Source organism: Monodon monoceros, unplaced genomic scaffold (assembly GCF_005190385.1).
Source record: "Monodon monoceros isolate NGI ecotype Baffin Bay Population unplaced genomic scaffold, NGI_Narwhal_1 Super_Scaffold_10, whole genome shotgun sequence".
NCBI lineage: Eukaryota > Metazoa > Chordata > Mammalia > Artiodactyla > Monodontidae > Monodon > Monodon monoceros.
In genome coordinates this window covers 51,384,251-51,398,870 of record NW_021703766.1, presented here as the reverse complement: position 1 = coordinate 51,398,870, position 14,620 = coordinate 51,384,251, and the positions used below count along the sequence as shown (strand labels likewise).

The 14,620-nt window shown below is 49.2% G+C and overlaps 1 protein-coding gene and 1 non-coding gene across 2 annotated transcripts; both read right to left on the bottom strand.

The window, feature by feature from the left end:
* Window positions 1–7,169: 7,169 nt before the first annotated feature.
* Window positions 7,170–9,644, bottom strand: RPS11 (ribosomal protein S11). Its single transcript, XM_029206712.1, has 5 exons — window positions 9,370–9,644; window positions 8,554–8,685; window positions 8,281–8,356; window positions 7,823–7,952; window positions 7,170–7,346 (listed from the first exon to the last, which is right to left on the bottom strand). The coding sequence occupies exons 1-5, from the start codon at window positions 9,382–9,384 to the stop codon at window positions 7,223–7,225; spliced, it is 477 nt and encodes a 158-aa protein (XP_029062545.1). The 5' UTR covers window positions 9,385–9,644; the 3' UTR covers window positions 7,170–7,222.
* LOC114890118 lies at window positions 8,064–8,153 on the bottom strand. Its single transcript, XR_003792250.1, has one exon. It is a non-coding gene; the product is annotated as a small nucleolar RNA SNORD35 (small nucleolar RNA).
* Window positions 9,645–14,620: the final 4,976 nt, after the last annotated feature.

The window sequence follows — 14,620 nt, the reverse complement described above, 5'->3', positions numbered from 1 at the left end:
GTTAGGACTCTGCGCTTTCACTGCCGTGGCCCGGGGTGGATCCCTGGCTGGGGAATCCCATAAGCTGCCTGGTGCAACCTAAGAATGAAAAAAAGGACTTCCCTGGTGGTGCAGTGGTTAAGAATCCGCCTGCCAATGCAGGCGACATGGGTTCGAGCCCTGGTGCAGGAAGATCCTACATGCCGCGGAGCAACTAAGCCCGTGCGCCACAGCTACTGAGCCTGCGCTATACAGCCCGCAAGCCACAACTACTGAGCCCGTGCTGTGCAACAAGAGAAGCCACCGCAGTGAGAGTAGCCCCCGCTCACCACAACTAGAGAAAGCCTGTGCGCAGCAACGAAGACCCAACGCAGCCAAAAGTAAATAAATAAATAAATAAAATTTAAAATAAATAAATAAAACAAAAATTTAAAAATAGTTTTTTTTTTAAAAAAGGGCCCTCAGGTCCTGCTACACGCTCTGTGTATCCCCTTTTGATACCCTGAGTCCTACTCTAATGGCTCACACAGCCTGTAGGATTCTCCTCTATTGCCTAGGACCCTAAAATAATGCCACCAGAGCCCTGAAGACAAGCCCTTGGGTTCCTGCCACTATGCTCCCAGGACCCAAGTACAATGCCCCTGGGGGCCTTGCCAGTGGTCCCAGGTCCATCTATGATGCTCACATCCCTCTGCAGCTCCTGCTTTACCCATCCCTGGGTAGTTCCTCTAGGTGTCCTCAGTCCTACTACAATGTCCCATTGGTGTCACTTCAACACCTCTCAGGACCCCTAATCTACCTGTCCTGCCAAAAAGTCCTTTGGTTCCTGTTAACATGTCCCCAGGATCCTGCAATACTCCCACTGCATGCTCAGAAGGTCCCCTGGAGCCTGCTAAAATATGTCTAGTCTTCCCTCATGTGGCCTTGAGGGTCACCAAAATGAACTTGGGGTGTCCTCTCTAAGTCCTAGGGGCCCTGCCAGGACCCTATTAGAATGCCTCTAGCCTTACCATGAAGTGTGTTTTTTGGGACCACGCTGCGCAGCATGCCAGATCTTAGTTCCCCGACCAGGGATTGAACCCATGCCCCCTGCAGTGGAAGCTTGGAGTCCTAACCACTGGACCGCCAGGGAAGTCCCACCAGGAAGTCTTTAGGGTCCTGCTAAAACATACCGAGGGCCTGCTATTCTGTGTCCTATGGCGCTCTGGGAAAATTCCCACAGGCTTTTATCCATGCGTCCTGGGATCCTGCATCAGTGGTCGTCCACAGTGGGTCTAGAATGTTGTATTAGTGTCCTATGGCTGCTGTAACCAATCACCACAGACTTAGTGGCTTAAAATAACACAAACATGTTCTTACAGTTCTGGAGGTCAGACATCTAAAATGGGTCCGCAAGACTATTCCTTCTGGAGGCTCCAGGGAAGAATCCATTTCTTTGCCTTTTCCAGCTGCTAGAGGTCGCCTGCATTCCTTGGCTTGTGGCCCCTTCCTCCATCTTCAAAGCCAGCACCTTCTCTCCTCTCTGACTTCTGTGGTCCTCCTTAAAACTCTCTGACTCTGATCCTCTGCCTCCCTCTTATAAGGACCCTTGTGATGACATTGGTCCCACCTGGATAATCCAAGATCATCTCTGCATCCTGAATTTAATCACATCTGCAAAGTCCCTTTTATCATACAAGGTCACATAATCACAGGTTTTGGAGGATTAGGGCACAGACATCTTTGAGGGATCCTTATCCAGCCTACCACGGTCAAGGTCATGGAAGGTGCCCTCCCGTGCCCCTGCTGTAAAGTCCCCATTCTGACCTCCTCTCCCTCCTGTTAGAATGGTCTCAGGGTTTAGCCATGAGGCCTCTCAGAGGTCGGCCTGAACATTCCCCATAATGTCCCTCCTTCCTGCTACAAAAGAAAAAGCCCTCAAGGTCCCTTAATACCCACTGGGAATCCCTGCTAAGTATCCTGGGGTCCTGCTATGTCTTCAGGGACCATTTACAGCATCTGTTGGCTGTCTCCTGTCTTATCCCCAGGGTCCTATGCTCTAATGATCCCTGCCTACACCTCCCCCCTTTTTTTCTTTTGGGGGGTGTGGCACGCACCGTGCAGCTTGAAGTGATTGAACCTGGGCCGCCACGACAGTGAAAGCACCGGGTCCTAACCACTGGACCACCAGGGAAGTCCCTCCGCCTATGCCCTTTAGATCCCCTGGGGGCCTACTATCATGTCCTCAGGGGCCCATCATAAAGCAATAGAAAGCCCCAGCAGGACAATTACTAATGTGCAGGGCCCAGTGATAAATGAAAACGTGGGGCCCTTTGTTCCGACTTCAAAACTAACCAAGCGCCGGTCCCTTTGGAACAACTGCTTGAACAGCGTGGAGCGCTCACCCATGAAGCCGCCTTGGTCCCTGGGGACTGCCCCTGGCAGCTCCAAGCTTTCTCCCCGAATCACCACCTTAACATCCGCCCCTCCTCTCTGCACCTGCACTGTAGTGCCCCCTACTGACCCCAGGAAGCAGTCACACCTGAGTTCAAGACCAAATCCTGCCTCTTCCAGGTGGGCTTCTCTGAGCCTCAGTTTCTTTATCTGTGAAATGGGATAATAATTGAACCTACTTTGGTAGAGAGGCTTTAATGGCTCACAGGTTTGGCACAAGGCACATAGTAGAGCATAGTAATAACCTGTTCCCCATACTGCCCCCCCACCTCAGGATGCTGTTAAGATCCCCAGCGGTGCACTTGATGGTAGGCTCGCAGACACCAGGCCCTGGATCTGTCTTGCTCACTCTTGCATCCCCAGAGGCCAGCACAGGAAACATTAGCAGAATGAATGAAGCCAATAATGAATGACCCTGGGCTGGTTTAATATGTCCCTATAACTTTTCTAGAACGGCCTTGGTATCCTGTTAGAATGAATGTTCTAGCAGAATCTATATTCACCCCTGAAACAATCCGTGGGTCTGGGAGCTGGGACTTCCTATAATGTGAGACCCCAGGGTTTTCCCTTGATGCGCTCAGGGCAGTGTTAAAATATAGCAGCAGGGCTGCTCAAACATATGAACCTGCTCTGATCCCCTTTCCCTAGACTCCACGCACAGACCTCAGGGCCAGTTAAATGAATCCTGGTGCCCGCTCCACACATAATACTCACGCGCCAGCTCTCATACAACCTGGGTATCGCAACCACCAACAGAACCTGCTACAAGACCCTGAGGTCCCACTATAATCCAGTATTACTACGTCCTGCTGTAATACCGCAGGGGGCTGCAATGACGCTCGCCAGTACGACTACAGTAGAACAATCCTGCGGTGTGCTGTGACAGATGTGAGGCCATGATACATTACGATATAACCAGTATCTGCCCTGTTTTCATGTAACAGGCCGGACACCCGCTATCATCATAAGCCAGGACCCTGCTATGAAATTGCGCTTGGAGCTAACTTCCCTGCAAAATGGCCACTGGGGCTTCCTATACGAGGCATGCGATAGAATATTCCAGAAGCATGCTAAAACAGTCTAAAGATCCCATGACAAACCACTAGGATTTGCTATAGTAGACCCAGGGTTCCACAACCATTTAATACCTCTGGGGCTACCTGCCAAAGACTCTTGTCCTTGGTCCTGTCCAAGGGGACTCAGGGCCTGTTACACCAAGACATCACTGGGCTTTGTTCTAACAATAGGCTCAGGAATGAGACATAATCACTTTCCTAAGAAGTATCACTTACTGGAACTAGTTCTACCGCAAACAACACAGGTGAGCATATTTCATCCTCCCAATGGGGCAGGGAGGCAAGATTTTACAGATTAGGAAACTGAAGCTCTGTGGTTCTCGGGGGAGTCAAGCTCAAGGTTCCAAGGTCATGCAGCTAATGACAGCAGCGCTAGAATCTGGAACAGAGCCCACAGGCTTAATGCTTACATTTGGAGGTTTCTCAGCATGTTCACTGCTTCCGGTTACTCCATGCCTTGAGACCTAGTGTAAACAGATAGGTTAGGGGGTCCCTGGAAAAAAAGAATCAGGAGTGGCTTTCTTGACATAAGAGAAGCCATTCTGGCTTAAGCCGTTTTGTGATCTAAGCCTGGCTGCAATGCTTGCCCTTGAACAGGTCTCAGTAATCCTTGATCTTAAGGAAAGTTAGGGAACAAAGAGAAAAGGAAAAGCAGTCAAAGAAACAATAGTTCAACAATAAAACAGAGTCCTAATTCCTCCTCAAGGGATGTACAGAACAGTCTGATACAGTTTTTGAGCTCTTCACGAACTAAGGCCCCCAGCCAGGTGAAGGACAGAAAAATGTTGACCCTCCTGACTTCAATCAACTAAAGCTTGGACTCTGGCGACCTTTGCCCCAATTCTGTGCTGAATTCTCTGCTCCAGCCCCCTCATGAATATGCATGTCGTCTTAGCTTAAAACTTCCCCAATTTTGCTGTTGGAGAGGCACTGCTTTAGGAAAGATCCCCGGTGTTCTCCTTACTTGCTGCAGGTAATAAATCCTTCGTTCTCCTGATGTTTCGCTCTGTGTGTCTTTTGGCTCGACACCCACCAAGAGGTGAACCCAGTTTTCGGGTAACACTAGGAGTCAAGCCTGGCCTGTGAGAATGTGAGGATTTAACTTTAAATGGACTCACTCCGGGAGTTCCCTGGCGGTCCAGTGGCTAGGACTCCGCGCTCTCACTGTCAAGGGCCTGGGTTCGATCCCTGGTCAGGGAATGGTGCAGCCAAAAATAAACAAACAAATAAATAAGTAAATTCACTCAACTAAACATGTTTGGAGCACCTACAATTTGTTCCAGGCGCTGGGGCTGCAGAGATTCCGTGTCTTCTTGGAGTTTGTATTCCAGGGGTCAACAGGTAAACAAATAAACGTGCAATATCATACAGGATTTGTACAGCAAATATGCCATAAACGGGTTTTCCTGTCTATGTAAGACATCCAAGCAGGGAAGGGAGATTGGGAGGGTTGGAGGTTCTCCAAGTGGAAAGAGGTCGGTGAGAATTAGAGATTAAGGGATGAGGGAGGGAGCCAGGTGGAAGCCTGGGGTTAGAGGTTCCTCGGGGCAGAAGGCACAGCCAGTGCAAAGGCAGGAGGGCGCAAGTCAGGGGTGCAGGCAGAGTGAGGATGGGGGCAGGCAGGTAGGCAGAGGGGAAGCTCTGAGGCTGTGACCTGGGCCTAGGAGTCGAATCTCTAGCTGTCACAGTTCTCTAAAGGCAGGTAAAGTCCTCTCCCACTCATCAGGCCAGAGAACTGGTACAGCCCGGGGAGCCTTCTCCTTGGTGTTTGTGAGCTGACCCACCAGGAAGCCTGTCGGGTGTCCCCACCAGGCACACGGGTCACCCGACACTAGGTAGCCTGATGATGGGGTGCTGAGGAGACGCCCAGGAACCCGCCGCGCGGGGAGGAAGCAGGGGAGCTGGGCTGTTGTTTTTGTAAACACGGCGGCCCCACCCCAAACGGAAACACCTGTGGGTGTGGGCTCCTGGAGTGGCCTCAGATCCCCCGCTGGGTCTCTGTTCCCTCTCCGCAGCTCTGTCCCCCCCGCCCCTGGGTCCCAGTCCCCCTCCTCAGGGTCTCTATCCCTCCAGCACTGGGTGGGGCAGGCGTGCAGGCTGAACCTCAGGGCGGTGCCCCCCTCTGACCCGTCCCTGCCCCTTCCTGCCCTCTTTGACGCGGCCCCGCTTCCTCTGGCAGGAACCCCCGCCCTCGCCGGGCCTGGGTAAAAAGGAGCCCCCGGGCCGGTCCAGAGGCCAAGTCCTGGGAGGCAGCAGCGGCGGCGGCTCCTCTCTCCTCACGGCCCTGTCTCCCAACCCTTGTACCAGTGTGTGCCTCAGTCCCTGGTACAGGCATGGGGGTCAGGGACCTGGGGACCCCAGCAGCACCAGGCCCCCAGGGGTGAAGGCAGCGGGGCAACTCCGGCACCTCCCTTCTGCCTGTGTCTCCATCTCTGCCCGGCTGTGGCTCTGGTGAGGGTCTCTGCTTCAGATCCCCAAGTCCCTGGGTCCCTCTCTGTGGTGTTTCTCATTCTGTCCGCACCTGCCACCCACCCCACGCGTGCCTCTTTGTCATGTTCTCCAGGCCCATCTCTGCCTCTGGAATCTGAGTCTGTCCCTGGGCTGTGGTTTCTGTCCCTGTTCGGTATTCAGCTGAGGGCTCTGTCCCAAATCTCTCTCCTGATCTCTGTATCTGACACTCAACTTCCCTCCTCCTTTCCCCATTTTTCTCTGCTTCTAACAGAAAGCCTTCCTGCCATTACCAACTGTTAAGCTCTCTCCATCTCCCAGGTTTTTTCCCTGACAGTCAAGGTCACCATGTCCTGCCCTGTCAGAAATCTCTTCCCCTTCATTTGCCTGGCTCTGTCCCCTTTCTCCCCATCTCCAATTTCTCTCCTCACCCAAGGCCACCCCACTTGGTCTGTCCCAGATCAGTCCCACCTCCACGGACTTCCTATCCATTTCTGAGCAGCCTGCAGCCCCGCACTGCTGGCTGGCCTTACTAAGCAACTTATCTTAAAGGCTAATTTCCTTACTTGCATTCTTAGGCAAAGAAAGTGTCCATAATCTGACATGTGGAGCTCAGCTACTCCTTGGGGGACCCCAGGCAGAGAACTTGCCCCCTCAGATAAGTTTGCTTATCTGCAAATGGGCATGGTGTCCACTTAGGAGGGGACGGTGGAGCATGCGGGAGGGAGGGCGGGTGCCTTGCTTCCCTGCCCCACTCCTTCCCTGTCAGGGTACAGTCCCAGGTTGAAGTCAAGACCCTCATAGTTCCGAACCGCGCAGCTGTGTACTCTTCAAGCGCACCCAACACATGCTGACCCCCAGCAAAGCCCAGAGGGCCACTACTTCTTCCTTACGGTCCCCTCGGAGGCCAGAAAGGGCCCAGAGTCTAGAGAGCCCAGGAACCTCCACCCTCACTCACTTCCTCCCCAGAGACTTGCAGGGGGAGCTCAACACCAAGTAGAAGGCATTAGGTACTCCGACACCAAAAGCCGACGAGGACCAAAAGACCAGAGAGGGGCAGCATCTTGCTACAGGTTGTCTTCACCCAGAGACGAGAGGGCAGGAAGCAGGATTTGGTCCCCATCCTTACGCCCCGAGAGGATGAAAAACAGCCCCATCTTTCACATCAACCCCACTTAATTCCCAGGGACACCCCCTCCCTCTGATAAGGGCATGGATACGGAACCTGGCCCGTGACTGGGAAAATAACTTTTATTTTGTTTGGGTCAGTGGGCAGGGGTCCGGTCTCAGAACTTCTGGAACTGCTTCTTGGTGCCAGCAGCCTTGGTGACCTTGAGCACGTTGAAGCGCACCGTCTTGCTCAGGGGCCGGCACTCGCCCACTGTGACAATGTCACCAATCTGGACGTCCCTGTGGGGGTGAGCAGCGCCATGTCAGAGGGACTCTGCCCCAAGCAGGCCCTAAAGGTGCCTTTCTGACTGCCTCCAGGCGGAGACCTGTCAGCTTTGGCTCCTCCAAACCCCAACCAAGCTGCTATTTCCAGTTCCATCTGCACTGCACGGCGCCCTGTGGTTATTTATTGAGCAATAACTATGAAAGGCGCCAAGCTCAATGCCATGCAGAGAATGCTCCTACCCTTCCAGGACAGACGACCTCCAACCAGCACCTCGATTTTGCAGAGAACGGGAGGCTCCCAAAGATGGTGATACAGGGTCCCCTCACTAACCGCCCCCGCCCCCAACAGCTGACTACCTTCACACGGCAGCCAGGGCGTCCTGTTAACGGCCAAGGCACATCCCAAGTCACCCAGATTCTTGTGCAGCCCACTCCCTCCTCTCTGCCTGGGAGGGCAGCTCAGCGGGGCTACCTGGGGCCACCGTGCTCACCTGAAGCAGGGGGAAAGGTGCACAGACATGTTCTTGTGGCGCTTCTCGAAGCGGTTGTACTTTCGGATGTAGTGCAGGTAGTCTCGGCGGATGACAATGGTCCTCTGCATCTTCATTTTGGTCACCACACCTGGGGGGAAGGGGCAGATCCCGGGTCAGGCCCCATACGGAAGGGAGCCATGGGCAGCCCAGGGCATGCTGGGAATCGGGGGCCGCTGAGCAGGGTTCCCAAGAAGGCCTGCTCCTGGCATCAGCTGTGCCAACTGCTTTCTCAGCAGTGCCCGGGGTGGGCATCTGAAGACCATCGTGAAAATAACAGACATCACCTGCCAGTGCCCGCCATAACCAGGAGTCTGCCAACACCTTCCTCACCCAGGACCCCGGGGTCTCAGTGTCCCCAGCCCCTCCTCCCTCAGACCCGGGAATCTGAACCCAAGCCCCCAGAGATCCTCACTTACCAGACAGGATTCGCCCTCGGATGGAGACATTACCAGTAAAAGGGCACTTCTTGTCAATGTAGGTGCCCTCGATGGCCTGAAGGGATAAGGAGGATTAGCGAGCCCTGAATGGTAGTTCCTGAAAAGAAGAGGGGTGTGGCCTCCCTGTAGACACAAAAACTACGTTTCCCAGCAGCCCCAGCAACAGCCACTCAGATGCGGATAGGGCAACTCAGTTTGGGCACACGTGCAGGGAAACAGGGATCTCCTTTTCTCTTCTGAGGGTCCCCGTACCTCCTTCGGTGTCTTGAAGCCCAAACCAATGTTCTTGTAGTATCGCGGGAGCTTCTCCTTGCCAGTTTCTCCAAGCAGGACCCTCTTCTTATTTTGAAAGATGGTCGGCTGCTTTTGATACGCACGCTCAGTCTACAGGGATGAGGTGGAAGCTGGTAAGCTTGCAGCAGGCAGCAACCTGCTCTGGAAAGCTTCACAAACCCCCCAGATCTCATCCTCTGCAGTATTTAACTCCCCAAACGCTGCACTCACCCAAATTTACCCCCAACCCAGACTCAACTCTAAACCCGGGGTTACGTCGGTATTTACGGTCTAAAGCACCTTCCACCGCCTGCAGAATTCACCCCTTAAAACCCAAAGATACAGAACCATCCCTCTAACACCCTGGACACCCTTCAGCAAGAATTATTCTCCAAGACACAAAGATACCCACCCAGGAGTCACTCCTTATTAATTACATGTGGCTCCAAAATTAAATACCAAAACGATGGGCCTGGAGCAGCCCTTAGGACTCAGTTCTCACAGGATTAACCCTACAGCCTAAGGCCTCCAGAAAAACACTCTGTAAACCTTGGGTTTTAAAAAAGATAACTCCTAAAAAGCTTGAGCCTTAATTACACCCTAAATGCGGAGCTCCTAAGATTTAGGAGGCGCCAATCGAGATTAACGCCAAGACACGCGCCCTCTGCCCGAATTTCCCTGGGAAATCGAGGACGCCCAGAATTAACCCCCAAACTGGGGCGCGGACTCCCGCTCTCCAGGACACGCCCCTGAAGCCCGGGCCCCGCTAGGTCTGCGTCAGCCCCGAGCCCGAACCTGAATGTCCGCCATGTTCCCGGCCGCCAGAAAAAAGGAAAGCCGCAGCAGCGTCCCGGTTTTCTTATTGATTGCACAGAAGCTAGAGAGGAAGTGACGAAAAAGGGGCAGGGTAACCCGATTTGAGGCGGAGCCTTGGCGAGACTCTGATTGACGGACTGCCCTACCCAAGCACGCGATTCGGAGACCGCACGGACGCTGCCATGACGTTCATGGCAGAGGGGCGGGAAGCGACAGACACTGTCTCGCGAGACTCTTTGGCCATCTTTGCGCGCCATCGCGCTAGGTCACGTTGGGAAAGAGTGGCCAGCCTTGTTATCGCGAGAGTTGGCGGGAGGCGGCCTTGTTTCTGCGGGGAGTGGGACCACGTGGGGTTTGGGGACAGTGTGGCTGTGTCCGCTCAGGGTTTAAACGGGCTGTGGCGGCGGCCATCTTTTTGCAGGACCGGAGACCGGAAAGTCTTAGGCGCATGCATGCTCTGGGGCGCCGCCATCTTTGTGAGGAGCGGGCACTACCCACGAGTTTTAATGAACGTTGCAGTTTAATGAACGTTGTTTTCCTCTATGGGCCATTTCATCCCAGACAATGGTTTCGTGAAAAAATTAAATTAAATTAAAAAAATAAAAAGGCCTTCTGCTGCTTGTAACAGCGCTGTCCAATAGTAGTTTCCGCTGTGATGAAATGTTCTGTATCTGCGCTGTCCAACACAGTAGCCACTGGCACTGGAAGTGGGGTGCGTGCGACTGAGGACCTGAATTTTTAACTTTTTTTTTTTTTTTAGGTAAGAAGTGGAGTTATTTAGAGAGAAACATATTCCACAGACAGAGTGTGGGCCATCCCAGAAGGTGAGAAAGGCCCTAACTTTAATTTTATTCGATTTAAATATAAATAGCTACATGGGGCTAGTATCTGCTGCGTTGGTCAGTGCACGTCTATAACTGAATACTAATTTATTGTTTTTAAAATTCTTGTAAAGCAAAATCTAACAGAGCAATTGCCATGTGCCTGGCATTGTGCTAACAATCTAAGGATGGTTCGGTTACTATTCCCATTTTGCAGATGGGGAAACTGAGGCATTAGTTGCTCCAGGTTTCGCAGAAAATGAGAGGCAGAGGTGGGAATTGAACCTGGGCAGTCTGGCTCCAGCGTTCTTAGTCACTAACCTTTAAAGAAGGAAGCTTTGAGTCCTTTTACAGTCACTTCACACTTAATGAGCACCTATTTGGTACCCGGCCCCCTTCTGGGCAGTGGTGGCAAGAACCCGGTGTCTCAAACCAACCCTGACAGCTGTCCACACTCTAACTGATTTGCACCTTGTTGGGAGATTTCAAACTCCAGACCTTGGCACGGATAGGTGTCTTATGCCTCTTTCCTTAGTTAAGTCTTGGTCTAAAATTTCCCAGCGCTCTTAACTCCACAGAGTGTGGTTCTCTCTAAATAAATCCACTTCTTACCTATCACAATAAATAAATAAATAATAAAACCCTTGGGGAATGTACAGAATATTCAGTGATTTCGTGTTAGGACAAGTGTGCAACCATCTGAAAAAAAAATAAAGTTGGATCTCTACCACCTACTGTATGCCAAAGTAAATTTCTGATGTGTAAGGATAAAATTTAGGTGGGTTTGGGGAATGAAACCATAAATGTACTAGAAGAAGACATGAGTTTTGTTTTTTTCACTTATGAGTCTAGTAAAGACTTTTTTTTTTTTTTTGGCCACACCATGCAGCTCGTGTCATCTTAGTTCCCATGGCAGTGGAAGCACAGAGTCCTAACCACTGGATAACCAGGGAATTCCCTAGTAAAGACTTTTTTAACCATTGCATTTAGAACATAAAATGTGTGCTCCCAACAAACTTCTACACAGGTCACAAAATATTATTCTTTTGATTTTTCTCCAATTTAAAAAAAAATTGAAGTATAGTTGATTTACAATGTTGTTAGCTTCAGGTGTACAGCAAAGTGATTCAGTTATACATATAAATGTATATATATTCTTTTTCAGATTCTTTTCCATTACGTTATTACAAGATATTGAGTATAGTTGCCTGTGCTATACTGTAGGACCTAGTCATTTACCTATCTTATGTAGTGTGCATGTGTTAATTCCAAACTCCCCCTGCCCCCTCCCCTTTCATGCTTTCTTATTTATCCTTTGTTTCCTCTTCCTCACTAAAATGAGGGCAGGAATTTTCGTTGCCTTTGTTCTCCAGGGCTTCTGGTGATTGTCACATAGTAGGTGCTCAGTTTGTCCTTGTTGAATAACTGACCAAATGAATGGAGAATTAGATAAACCAAAATGTCCACTTATAGGCAGATGGGTGAATCCTGGCATAGCTTGATCGTGGACCACTCTGCAAGCACGTAATAAACATGTGGTAAGTCAACCAATCCGGAAATGAAAACACTGCCAGACACGTTTCATTTTTTAATCTTTAAATTTGCGATGACTTCTGAATAGGGATTTCATGCACATGGTACAAAATTCTAAAAGTACAAAGTAAATTGTGAAAGATGAATCTTTCCCTCACTGTTCTCCCCGGACACGTGCACCCAGTTTCCCTCTGCAGAAGCAATTGCTGTCACCCTGTTATCATCTGCCAGTGTGTCTTCCAAACTGTTCTACCCTCTGTTGAATTTGTATGTGGACAAAGCAAAGTGCAGAACAAGAGGCACGGCATGACCCATTTATTCAAATGTTTATGGACAATCTATAGGACGACTGCATTTTTTTTACATATATATTTCTTCTTCATATTCTTTTCCATTATGGTTTATCACAGGATATTGAATACAGTTCCCTGTGCTATACAGTAGGTCCTTGTTGTTTAATGCATTTTTTAAAGCTTATTACATGATATAGTTGTGGCTTATCTTTTTAGGTATTATAGACTACATTGGCTCAGTAATCACATGTGGCTAGTGGCTTGCATATTGAACAGCGAAGATTTAGAATATTTTTTATCAACATAAAAAATGCCCTTATAGGGCTTCCCTGGTGGCGCAGTGGTTGAGTCTGCCTGCCGATGCAGGGGACACGGGTTCGTGCCCCGGTCTGGGAAGATCCCACGTGCCGCGGAGCGGCTGGGCCCGTGGGCCATGGCCAGTGAGACTGCGCGTCCAGAGCCTGTGCTCCACGGCGGGAGACGCCACAACAGTGAGGGGCCCGCGTACCACAAAAAAAAAAAAAAAAAAAAAATGCCCTTCTAGACAGCGAAGGCTGGTTGCATATATATGTATATGTAATATATATGATGTCTTTTAAGTTGTAATAACTTCGGAAATATAAATGCTACAAACTTACAAAAAATCATTTGAAGTTTAATTATTTAAATTTCTTTTACACTTAATAGCTTTGTGAATTTTGAACATTTTTTAAAATTTATGGAAGTATAGTTGATTTACAATGTTGTTAATTTCTGCTGTACAGCAAAGTGATTCGGTTATACATATATATACATTTTCATTCTTTTCCATTATGGTTTATCACAGGATATTGAATATAGTTCCCTGTGCTACACAGTAGGACCTTGCTTTCCCAGCCTATATATATAATAGTTGGCATCTGCTAATCCCAAACTCCCAATCTATCCCTCCCCCCCAGCCCCGAATAGCAACCACGTTTGTTCTCTATATCTGTGAGTCTGTTTCTGTTTCATAAGTTCACCTGTGTCATATTTTAGATTCCACATATAGGTGATGAATGATACTTTTTTAATTGTTTCAGTCCCTCTGGGGTAGCATTGGGGGACTTTTCATTTTAGAACCTGCTATGTCTTCCCCCCAGTGACCTTGTAGTAGCTTTATAATTTATTTTTTGAAGAAAAAGTAAGTTCTGGAGTTTTTGAATGACTTAGAAAGGATTTATGATATTTAGTTAAAAAAAAAAAAAAAAAGCAGGACCCGGAGTTGCTGTCTACAATGTGTGCTAAACTATGTACAAAAGTTACATATAAAAGTCTGCATAAAAGTTTCTAACTTAGAAAAAAGCCTGGAAGAAAATGCATGATATTGCCCTGGTGGTTTACATCTCCAGGTGGTGAGATTAGGTATGATTTCCTGTCTGGTGTCTTAAATGCTCAATATTTTGCAAATTGCTCAGAGCAGCTGGTGAGATTTTGATAAGGGAAGAGTAAAGAAAAGAAATACTGCTTCACTCTGAAGGGGTGAGGGCAAACTGGAGATGTTTAGGTCCTTAGTTTCTAGACATTTTTGATCACAACCCACAGTAGGAAATGCGTTTTGCATTGTGACTAAACACACGCACCTCTCTCTCACCCTTCTCTGCCTTTCTCTCTGCCTCTTTTCTAATTTTTAAGTCTTTCACCTCTCTCCTTTCCTTTCTGTAATACACTGATTTTTTTTTCCTTTTCATTTCTATTCAGTTTCATTATCATCACTATTATTTAAATTATTTATTTATTTATTTGGCTTTGCCAGGTCTTAGTTGTGACATGCAGGATCTTTCTCTTTTTAGTTGCGGCATGCGCAATCTAGTTCCCTGACCAGGGATCGAACCCGGCCCCCTGCATTGGGAGCGTGGAGTCTTAACCGCTGGACCACCAGGGAAGCCCCTCAATTTCATTATCATTTTAAGGCTACTTACAACCCACCACATCGATTTTTTTGAACTGCAGTGTGAACAGCTTTGGTGCCCAATAATAAACTTCAGCCAACTCTAGTTACCACTTGAGGGCGTATTTCCCTGTCTCTGCCAGATTTCAGACATTCACTACCATTTCCCAACAGAAATCCAAAAGCTAGGAGACCTGGAAACCCTCGCCCTCCCCAGTGAGCACAGAAATGTCTATTAAAACAAGACGTTATCCCTGCACACCACCCACAGACCAGGGTCTCCAGGGTTGCTATAGCCCAGGAGATGAGGCTGACCTGGGACTGGCACGTCACGTTCTGTTGGAGGGTGCTTTGGTTGTGGGCAGTTGGGCAAGATGGAACTGGAGCTTTGGAAACGTTCATTCTGTTGGCCCAGAGGTTCTGATTCCCTGTACTTGTCCCGCAGGAATGATTAAGGTTATGCCTGGAGATTTCATTTGCATTCTGAGGAATGAGGAGCATCTTCTCATGTATTTATTGGCATTTGTGTATCTTCTTTGGTGAAACGTGTTTTCAAGTTTTGGCCGGTTTTATTTGGTTATCTCTTTGTTACTGAGTTTTAAAGAGTTTTTCTATATATTTGGCATTCAAGTCCTGCAAGAGATGATATGCAAATAACTTCTCCCAGTCTGACC